The sequence below is a fragment of the Leptonotus elevatus genome, chromosome 11, assembly GCF_054856555.1.
Source record: "Leptonotus elevatus isolate MCC_2025b chromosome 11, RoL_Lele_1.0, whole genome shotgun sequence".
NCBI lineage: Eukaryota > Metazoa > Chordata > Actinopteri > Syngnathiformes > Syngnathidae > Leptonotus > Leptonotus elevatus.
This window is the reverse complement of record NC_141249.1, coordinates 13454834-13466416: the sequence shown is the minus strand read 5'-3', so window position 1 is coordinate 13466416 and position 11583 is coordinate 13454834. Positions and strand designations below refer to the sequence as shown.

The 11583-nt window shown below is 37.6% G+C and overlaps 2 protein-coding genes across 2 annotated transcripts in view; one reads left to right on the top strand and one right to left on the bottom strand.

Moving 5' to 3' along the window:
* Positions 1-4726, bottom strand: part of agbl4 (AGBL carboxypeptidase 4) — a 299306-nt gene extending 294580 nt beyond the window's left edge. Inside the window, exons 1-2 of the mRNA XM_086090040.1 lie at positions 4539-4726; positions 2446-2568 (exon numbers count right to left, since the gene is read on the bottom strand). Coding sequence (XP_085946166.1) covers positions 2446-2568; positions 4539-4584 — 169 coding nt within the window. The 5' untranslated portion in view covers positions 4585-4726. The remainder of the gene's footprint in view (positions 1-2445; positions 2569-4538) is intronic.
* Positions 4378-11583, top strand: part of elavl4 (ELAV like neuron-specific RNA binding protein 4) — a 110607-nt gene continuing 103401 nt past the window's right edge. Inside the window, exon 1 of the mRNA XM_086090032.1 lies at positions 4378-4514. The gene's annotated coding sequence lies outside the window, so the exon portion shown is untranslated. The remainder of the gene's footprint in view (positions 4515-11583) is intronic.

Here is an 11583-nt window from a genome sequence, read left to right as displayed (position 1 = left end):
ATTTCGTCATTTATTCATTTATTTATATATTTATTTAGTCATTTATTTATTTTTAATTTTGGCAGTTTTGGTCCATACTGCCAGGACGAAATGTTATTCAAATCAGGGGGCGGTTTTAAGCGTGTCTTGGGTTGACGGGTGAACAGAAAAGTCAGTGGCAATGCCAAAAAGTTCAGTTCCGTGTGGTCCATCAGTCAAGGATTTTAATCCGAAATTGAAACATCACTGCATCTGTTAGTAGGATTGTTAGTTAATTGCAATCATGGTCCAGAGATAACAAACAAAATGTGTTGAAACCTATCAAATGTGCATATACTGTACGCATAGCACCACAGATATAACATATGAATCCCCAATTCACACTGAGCGGCCAAAATGACAGAAACCACTATATAGCGCATATCTTAGTAGCTGTCCATTCAGTCTTACTCAAGTGTGAGTTTAATATTCTACTCGGGTATATTTTGGTTGAGAATTTGAGTTATGGAAGTCAAGTGACCTCGCTGGTTATAATAAATGTCCACTTTGCGCACCATTTTATTTTGAGACATAGAGAGTATAGGCATTTCCTTCATCCTTGAGCATGAGCATTTTATATTAAAAAATAGCGCAAACGTTTTTAAAAACCCAATGACGGGACTTCTGCATATTCACGTTTTGTATTTTACCTATGGATTCACTTATTCACTTATATTATTTTCAATAACTTTTAAAAATATACATTTTGAAATATGTAAAATATACTTTTTGGGGTGGGGGTAACATCCAATTTTATGGAAAATGCCTATTCTGAGAATGTATTGGATTAAAAATGAAAAAAAAAAAAGGGGAGATTTTTCAATTATTTGCAGATTTTCGCTATTATTAGCTCGGTCCCAATACCCTATAAATATTGGGGATTTCCTGTGTTAAAATAATTTGTTTTTAGACTTCAAAATGCTGTTCTTATCAAAACAAACAGTCACTAAACAGTTGACATGTAAACATCCCACGAGTTTCTCCTACATTCCATGTACGGTATATATTGGGACACCTAATTATACCATCAGAAAATTGACTTGGACGGTTTACTGATTAGCACAGCATTTTGAGTTTGTTCAGCACGAAGGACTTTTTTTTTCATTAACATGGGTCACCTTGACACTAAATCAAACTGAAATCAAGACTCACGTAAAAAGAAAACCTGACAATATCGGTTTAATCAAATATAAGCAAACCCTTTGATTTGATAAGAGCCAGACAAAAATAAACTCCTCCCCCATTCTAACTTTAGAGATGCATTTACTGGAAAGATATTAATATCAATTCCATAAATCATTCAGGAGATGCATCCGGAGCTGGAGACGTTATGTATGTTAGCTGATCTCAATGTGGGAGCTCAATACCCATTAATCAATGTCTAAGCTCCTCTAACATGTCATTAGCGGAAATGGGCAAAAGCAAAAGTAAAAAAATAAATTAAAAAAACAGCAATCCTAATGCTGATATAAACCTAAATACAGTTCTGCATACACGTATTATATATGTATGGGGTATTAGCAAACATAAGTGTATCAGCTACAGCATGTCATTGGCAGCGATCAGCTAACTGTTTACATATAGTCAGTATTATTGTTCTATCTCCTGGCTAATGCGAGTGGGAGCGCATGATGAACGCATAAGTGGTGTTTGTGTATATGAGAACACTACTAACAGGAAATGTCAGAGGATATAAATACAAGACATTTAATTAAAAAAAAAATCAGGCTGGGACATGAGATGGTGCATATACGATTGTGCTAATACATGCAAATAATTTTCCCACAAAAAAATAATAAAAATCAAAGAAAGACCTCACTTGTCAGCTCTTGTTTGAATAGGCAGCCAATTCAGTGGGGCAAACATTTGAGAACTGCAGTCAAATATACTGTATTAGATAAGCATGTAATGATTGTTCCACCTGCATTATGTGGAACAGGCTCACCTCATGTGGTATGCTTTCAGAGCTATAGGATAAAAGTTGACGCTGCAATATTTAATATTGATCTGGAAGCGGCAAATTCCAACACAACCCTTTAGTGTGACATCTGAATTGTTAAGATTTCAAAATATGTTCCACCGAAGAAATGACTGAAATGTAATTCATCTGTTCCAGAGTTGTACTGTCAATCACTACAAAAGCGTGTACAGGCAATTTGAAATAGAATTTTAACAGCGCCTTAACTGCCACGCTAGTGTAAAAACAAGTTAAAAACAACAAAACACTATTCATGCACTTGACTGAAAAAAAGAGCATAGGGTCAAATTGGCAGTTTAGTCACACATAAAATCTGCCATACTCATAAAGTGTCACATTCTTTCATATCTGCATCAACTCGTGAGCAACCACTAATAGCACCATATGCCATATGAATGAGAAGCTAATTGAGTGGCGTTCAAGTACACAGTAGACTACTTACTACTCACCACTCTCGAAGCAAGCATCAAAAACCAGATGTCCTTTTCTTGGAGATCCTGAGTACCCGGGTGGGCTCACTGTCAGCTTGTTGACGTTACCCACCAAGGCCTCCTCGCCTCCAGCTTCATTGCCTACATATTCATAATAGAAGAAAAACAAAACACATCGCTGTTTTAAAATACGATGCATCAATGTGTGTAAAGAAAATTGAGAAATAAAAAGCAGATTATTATAACATAATTTGTCTTTAATCCTGAAATGTGATTTACTAGCAGGATTGCCTGATTATAATATTAAAATGGCTTTAAATGTTGGATATTGAATTGAAAGGACAAAGTATAGCTGCAATGATAGCCATGGCAACGATTTAATTAATAATTTCTAATTTAGTTAATTGATTTACAGAGCTCAGTTTTATTTAAGCATATTTATTTCCTAAAGTGAGATGACATCACAATTATTTCAGCATGCTTTTTTATGCTTTATTCAGTACAGTATACTTTTTGGGACACAAGTTGCAGCTTAGAGATCCACAAAATAATTTGCAATAAAGTATTATTATTATTATGTCATATCATGCTTTTTTAAGTGCATGCCTACATATGGAAAGATTAAAGTTAAAGTTAAAAAGTTAAAATAAAATAAAACTAAACCAATTAGTCCTCCCTACCTTAGCTTTGAAAGCTCTGATACGACTTGCAAATCTGTCATCCCTGCATCAGTCACTTTATTCATGATCACTTGGCATTCTAACTACAAGTGATGATGACTAAACACTGCAATATGTCAAGCTCTACACGATGTAGGTGTAGCCAAAAAAAAGTGTCCGCTAAGAATAATTTAAATATGTAGAAAAAGTTAGTAATGTTAAAATATTTGGTAGTTTTGCATCACAATATATACGTGCAATTACAATAAAAATGTGTATGTATGTGGATGACTTGCTGGTGTTCTCTGCCTATACAAGAGTTACTTAAAATGTGTTCTCATTATGTTACCCGATATGACATCCGATAGAATGCCAAGAAAAGCAACATCATGATTGTGCACTCTGTAGGTGATCGGAAATCAGTTTTCGCTATGTTTTGCTTGAGCAACAAGGTCCTTGATGCATGTAATGAGGTGAAATACTTGGCCGCTGTGTTTCAGATGATTTGTCAGATGCCAAGGACATTCACCAACAATGTAGTAATTTGTATTCCTAGGCAAACATGCTAAAGAAAAAAATATTTTCCTTCACTTTGTTTTGCCGAATATGGATTCTGAAAAATAAGGTTTTTTGTTTTCAGTTTTGGGTAACTTAATTGCCCCACCATGCCCTTCCACACAGCTCACCAATCATTATTAGATTTTCCCATTACAACCTATTCATTAGGCTTGGCGTTCAATAAAAATAAAGAACAAATATGGGTGTTCTCAAATTTTTGACCGGAAGAGTATATTATGTAACACCACCACTAATATCAACTATTGTAGTCATGGCAATGGGCAGTGAGAATATTATCTAATGAACTCATTTCTAACTTAATTGTGGGAAATGGTGGTTATATTAAACATACATTAAAATTTTTGGGCACAATAGAACTGAGAAGGCAGTTTCTTCTTTTGTTTCCAATTAAAGGCTTCTTTAATGGATTGCTGTGAAAGATTAACACGTGTTGTCTTGAACACGCTCTCCCTTTCTCGGTGTGTGGTCACGAAATCGGGCGAGCACTAGCAGCACAACACTTGACACGCGAAGCTAATTAAGGTATCCGCTAACCTAGCTTGAGCTGTCCCACGACCAACACACCTGCTCAACTGAACGGAAAACCTATCAAAAAGCAGAATGTTTGCCAGTCAGTATCCGTGGTGTGTTACTAATACTGACGGCTTTACCATGGTTAGAGAGGGTTGCAGTAAAACTCGCTTCCAGCATGCAGGTGACATCACTCTTGTTTACATCCGTGCGCCTGCTAGCTTAAAAGGGTTAGCACGCCATTGTGAAGGCACGTCATGATGAGGAAACGCGTCGTGGATCGTGGTCGCCCATCGGACCCTCCCTTTGGACAATCAGGATGACGAGCAAGCGAAGGAGGTAAGAAGGCTAATATTTACACACCAGTCTCGGCGTCTTTCACGGGGTTCTCCTCCATCGTCCTCTCCATTCTTGCACAGAACAGCCGACGCTCTCCGTTTGTTGCCACGGCAACGGAGCACGAGGCAAAGGGTAGGGTTCCTAGTAAATAGCGCTCAGTGGTCACACACTCCAAAACGAGATCTGTAGGGAAAAGTATTCCCTTAAAGATAATTATGCTTAGCAGGCGCGTTTTGAGACGCCTGGGTGGGCCCAGTGAGGAAGAACCGATGGCTATAAGCAGTTATGTTTTGGTTTTTTTGTTGATAAAATGATCAAACAAAAATAATAATAACTACACATTGAGAGTATACATGCATTTTTGAAACTAAAATAGTAAACAATATGTGCAACACTAGATTTTCATTACGATAAAAACGCTACCAAAATGCTCGGTAGATAGTAGGTAATTCCATATCCGCCCCGAAGTTCTCAGGTAGGCAGTTCTCAGGTAGGCGGTTCGAATGTGGGTTTCATCCATCCTGTGTGGGTTTTTTTTCCCCCATGCTTGCATGGATTTTCTCCAGGTACTCTGGCTTCGTCACACATTACAAAAAATGTTTCTCATCTTACCTGAAGACTCTAAGTGTGTAAATGTGACTTACTTTTTCTATAAAAAAAGTAGATATATTGTTATATAACAATAATAACACACATACACACAACCCGCCTTTTTACCTCCTAGACACCTCGTGATCAACTTGGGAGCAGTCCGCGGTCTACCAGTCACGGGAACAACACGGCGCACTCCACCTACCATTTGTCGTCCTACAATGAAAAACAAACATTTTCATGATTTATTTTTTATTTCTTAGACAGACACCCAGATACGATGTAAAAAAGTGGACATATTGGCCGGGCAAAAAATTATGTTTGGTCACCCGATTACAATGGTTTTGCATCACAGTTTGTGAGTCAAAATTTGCATTTTGCGCCTCATCAAAACACACTGAATAGCAAAACTGAAAAGCACACATTTTTTACAGATTTTTTTTTCGATCACAAAAACTTTGCTGGGCTGGACGGACACAACCTATGCGCGCATCATTGAAGCCTGGTACTAATTATGCCGCTAGCGGTGCTGATTGTGCCGCTAGCTAGCTAGCTTTGCCTGGTTACAGCAAAGTCACTCTTAAGTCGTTCCATAATTTTACATGTTCAAAGGAGTAAGACGAAGTACAAGTCCTATGTCAGTAATCATCGCCTCCACTACACTTCTGGCAAGTATCATCATCAAGGGATGACGAAGAAAGACGGAAAAGCTATGCTAATTGCTGAGCTAACTGTATAAGATTTACATAACTTGAAAAACCAAAAAGTGTTTGTGTGATTTAAATACACTCCATACACACTACTTTCTGCCATCTATAAAAAAAAAATTAAAAAATAAAAATAGTCAAATCATCCATATATTTGACCACCCTAATAATACCATAGCAATTGAGGCTCATTGCATGAATTTACAATATATTGTCAACGTGGATCTTTTAGTAAATTGACATTACTGTACTTCCAATCTATACTGTTTTTACATTCCTGCTACTGTTCACACCTCCATCTTACTGCAGCCACACCTGCATTTTTAATGGTATTTTCAAAGAAAGCCAATCAATGCAGGCCACAGCCAGTGATTCTGAGTCATCCTGCAGATTGATTAAAGCTGGTGGTTTTCTAGGCAATTGGCGCATAGATGTCATCAAGGCCAATCAAGCCCGGTCCTATTCCTTTCCCATTACAAAGGCTGCACCTGATTAAGTACATCAAATGAGCAGGCATACAACTGTCGCAGCAAAGTGGCACGCAGGCTGATGCTAATTTTCAGCTTGTGTAACTGGACCAAATGAATAGGACCACAGACAGGGCAATGATATTTCAGTGTGGGTGTGTATTTGGGTGTGTGTTCTGTATTTGATGACCTGCATCAACAAGCCACTGAGCAGATAGGTCAGACTGATTACTTCTCAGAGAATACATTGCTGCCGTGAAAAATTCCATTTAAAAAAAAAATAATTTGAGAATTGAATGACCGTCCTCTATGCTATGTCATTGTTTTTAACACCGTGCCAATTAAAGGGCTCTACGGTGGCACAGTCACTCATTTCACAAGAGGGAGATTGAAATTGAATTATGGAGCATGAGGAGAATACATTAGATATGCTGCATGTTTCTCTTGTTTCTCTGCTCTTATCGAATAGCGGGACGACATTAGGGTGCTTGAGTTTACCATAATATCCTGGCTTGTCTGCAGCAGATAAGGTGACTCTTGAGATCCCGACTGTAGCCTGATATTGTGGCTGAAATTCATATTGGAGAAATTCATATACTCTATATGAGTATATAACACAACATTGTACACCAAGTAGCTTTCACGCTTCTTAGTGTTACTTCTGTTATGAGGAGAGACACAATGCCTTGAAAAAGTCTTTAGTCACTAGTCATTAGATTCGTTTTAACAGTTGTGTAAAGACCATATTTGATATAAATGTCACACAGTAATGCTCAAGGCCAAGCTGTCATGAAAAGTAAAACTCTTGAGTGTCATAGACTACTTACTAGTTCATGAAGGACGGTCAACCTGTATTTCTTTATGATTCTTGGAGGCATTCCAGGGTTTCCCCCAATGTTTTATAAGCTAAGCCTGGCGGCCTGCCGTGCACTTGTCCCGTTGACGAACAACGAATAGTCATCGCTGGATGTCGGTTAGTTGTTGTAGTTGGTGCTTTGATTGGCCATGATTGAAGTCAGCTGAGACCACTCCCATATCTGTCAGTTTGCGCTCATCTTGGAAATTCCTAACATTGAGTCTAACCCACCTCCACTCAGAGATATGCCACGTGTCGCACCGGATTTACGCCGGTTATAAAAATAGAGCCCAAGGGTTGTTTTTTTTTAACCTCATGACCGCAGTCTGTTTTGGCCATATTTTTAAACATCTGGACTGTGACTCTCTAAGTTAATTAAATTGCTGCCAAGTGCACGCGGTCTGGATCTGGGTGGAAACTTATCTTTAAATAAATTCTCAAATTAGAGAACTCATTTTTTTTCATCTGACTTCTTTTAATTATTATTTGTCAACAGCATTTGATCGGAAATTCCTCCGACAAATGCCAACCCATCCTCGTTCCACACAAACAAATTAAATGAACAGACAAACCCACGCTGATAAAAACATAAACTCGTCAGAGGTAAGAATATAAACGCTTTCAAGAATAACCCCTCAGCTCTCTGCCCAAGGTACACTTTGAATGCAGCATTTTCCTGTCAAGATGTCTGAAAAGTGCAGAAATAATTTCATGAAAATATCCGTCATTACGATCAACAATCGCTTGAAGTGAAGCACAGTCTGCTCCATGTTCTCTCACATTTTAATTATCTCTCAGGAGAATGTATTTTTACATGCTTATCCAATGCGTGACTGCTCATATGTGTGCTTCACATGTTTGCAGGCATTCCTGTCTCAGTGAAACAGTTGAAGCTGCAGTAACATATGTGGCTATTTTTAAGTCTCTTCTGGAAGTGGAGGACGTGCCACAACTTCATAAACCTAATCAGAGTATATCAGAAAGCCCTCTGGGGTACTATCATTACTTGCATCACATTTCAAAACTTTGCTGTGCTTTCTTCCTGAAAAGTCTTAAATGTAATAATTTATCTCTTACTAAGAGTTAATATGTATGAGAAGCCACCACTAGCAATAGCGATTAGCACTTTTTTTTATGCATCCTGAAAAGTTTACAAACCTATTTTACACAGCATCAACCACAAAACTACCTTGCCTGCATGTCGGACCCCTACTGGAATCTTAAATTATTTGTTGTTAACTGTCAAGCCGGAGCATTATCAAATGGTGGCTAACAGTAGCTACCCGTCTGCCATGGTGCCTAAAAGGAGCGTTTGGGCGGAATCTTAGGGCGTTATAGAAAGATCACAAAAATACTGTATGTCAATAGTCAGGTTTCCATCCAACTGTTTCAGATTTTTAAAGCAAATTTACTGAAAATTCGCAAAACGGACAAGCGACTTATGCCTGTTTCCATTTGTTCTTTTTTTGCGAATATTGAGAGGGGACTCCGGCGCTGTATGCACCATTAAGAGATGTGATCCATCAGTAATTTTAAAAGAAGAAGAAGACAGGAAGCGACTGTGCCGTGCGATGACGGCGTATGAGTTTGTTTTTGTAATTCTTGATAAACCGTAGCGTTTATTTGCTGTTTTCCATCTAAGATAGCACTAATATTTTCTTCTTTAATTCCCAAAAGATTTCTGTTTCGCCGTCCTCCTAAACATACCTTACTTTATCGTCTGACATTGCTTTGGGACTACAAACGTACGTGTGACGTAATAGCCGGTCAAACTGTGCGACGTGTATCCGGTCTCGCCAGCGTTTATTCATAAAACCTGTTTCCATTGCCAAAATTAGCATTTTCCTTTTTTCTACACGCTTCAAAATCCACCCCCTCTAAGCATAAAAACGTTTTTTTACGAATTGTGGGCCCTTTTTCGAATTTCTCGCGTTTCCATTCAGTTTTATTTTCACATTTGTTGAACATTTGAATAAAAATGAGTTTTTCAGCAAATAGTCGTTGGGCTTTACAGAAAAAAAAATAAAAGTAGGTGAGTTTTCTAATGACAAATCTCAAATCATCAAAGATTTACTGTAAAGACATGTTTGAAGTGACATCTTAAGTTACATAGTTACGATTGGTATAAAGAAGCTAACAACTAGTGTAAATGCCAAAACTTTAAAACAAGACAATATACATTCTAATGTTTTTAATGTCACACCAATGCCAAAGAAAGTAATAATTAAATAATTAAATAATTAAATAATCAAATAATTAAATAATTAAATATTTAAATATTTAAATATTTAAATATTTAAATAATTAGCATTACTTTAACTTTAATCCCAAGTAGCGCTTATAGTAGCCTGCTGATCTAAGGTTCTGCACGATTTGCTGATGTTACTTTGCGGGCGTATTTTTCAGGAAAATGTCACTAACATTCCGAATGATATGACCGGGGCATTTGACTTCAACCATGTTTCTTGCATTACTGCACCAGCAACTGGGAAAGCCTTGTTAATGTGTCCAAATGAAGTCCATCATCTGTGTAGGAGGTAGTCATGCAAAAATCAATACGAGGCACAAGTGGCAGCAAGTTGGGTGGCTATGAGGGCACGGGAAGGAGGGGGTTGGCGGCTCAGAAGGAACCAGCCATCAGTACACAGAGAATCACTATGGTGACAGCAATCAGAGAGCTTAGGGGAGCGAGGCGGGGTCAGAGAGGAAGGCTTGAGAGGCAGCTGACTGAGGAATCAAGCCTCACTCTGGATGATTCATCTGACAGCTCACCCCGCACCCTCCTCCTTCCCAGGGCACCGCTGGGCCACTCGTCCCTCAGAGACCACCAGCTTTGCGGAACAGGGATGTGGCCGGCAGCCCTTTTGTTAGACGAGAGAAATATGAGCTGAAGCCAAGACGATATGTTTGATGATACTTTCATGTTTGTGTTTCTGGATTTACTGTATGTATCTGCTTTGTTTACCCTGCTGATACCCCTTCACACGTCATATGTCCCTCTTAAGTATTGTTTTGAACACTAGGCGTGAGAATCACAGAGTAAATCATAACATATCACAATATATTGCCAACAATCACAACAGCATGACGATGCAGCAATTATGTCATTAATTGGAGGGAAAACAACTTCTAACTAATGTTTTTGTAACACATTTATTTTGAATATATGATGAGTGTGATACTGACTGATATGGGGTTTTTTCAGAACCGATACCGATTATTAGTAGGCAAGGATGCTGATAACCGATACTTAAGCTGATATAAATTTGCAGTAAAAGAGAAAATATTAGAAAATGCAAAAACTAACTTGCCATTAAGCATGCTTGTTAAATATAAAAATAACTTTTCAAATTGTCAACACTTTTATTTTAAACATATAAAGTTTTCCAAAATTTGAACATAACTAAAATGTTACTTTTAATTTCTTATTTTTTATTGATTTTTTAATTTATTTTCAAAAACAAAAAGTGTACGGATTTTCCACTGTCAGAAGCATCTTCTATAAAGTGAAAATGTAAATACAATTTAAATACATAAATAGGAGGTTAACACTGTTTTAAATTGATCTGTAAAGCTAGTCACCGGGTGACAAAGGTTACTAAAAGGTTTCAGACAGTAAAAAATGGTCTTAACATGATCAAAAGTTCTTTGCGACAAAGTAAAATGTGTCTGCAAACATCGGAAACCCAAAAATTGCTTCAGTCGCAAGCATTTGCCACTAAGTGAGATACCGGCTTTATTGACTTTCAGATTCGTAAAAAAGGCTGATGCTGATATTTGTCAAAATGCCAAATATCGGCCGGGACGACTATCCCTAGCGAGTACCGTTACCAGATATATGTATCGGGCCGTTTCTCTGTCATATATGTGAAGTAATCGGTACTCGCAACATTGACAGCCCTCTTGTTATCATTTTACGATCAGGGACTAGACATTTAGAATTAGAATAGAATAATAGAATAATTTCATGGAATTTTAAGGAAAAATTCGATATTGGGATGTATATGTCTTCTTTCAAATGTATCCCTCATTATACTTTTTTTTTACTCTAAGTACTCTGCTCAATGAAAATGTGTCAACAAAAAATTTGCTATCTTTTTTTATGTATCAAAAGTACAAGTGATATTAATACTTGGTATCAGCGACTACTTGAGTAAAAAAAAAAATGTGGTAGCGAACATCACTTCTATAATACTGTTGGACACTGTCAATCTCAACTGGTGTTCCTGTGTCAATAAAACACTATTAACTGGCCATCAATTCCTTGATGGCGAAAGCAGAATTCAAAGCACGAGGAGAGAATTGTCCGTAATTACAAAGCTAGTTGTATCACACCACTGGCATTAGCATTGCAGAAGATGATAGCTCCAATTACTCCAGCAGCATGACCCCCATTAAGCGGATCTATTGTAAAGCAAAACCTTTTATTTCAGCAACATTTTCCCTGT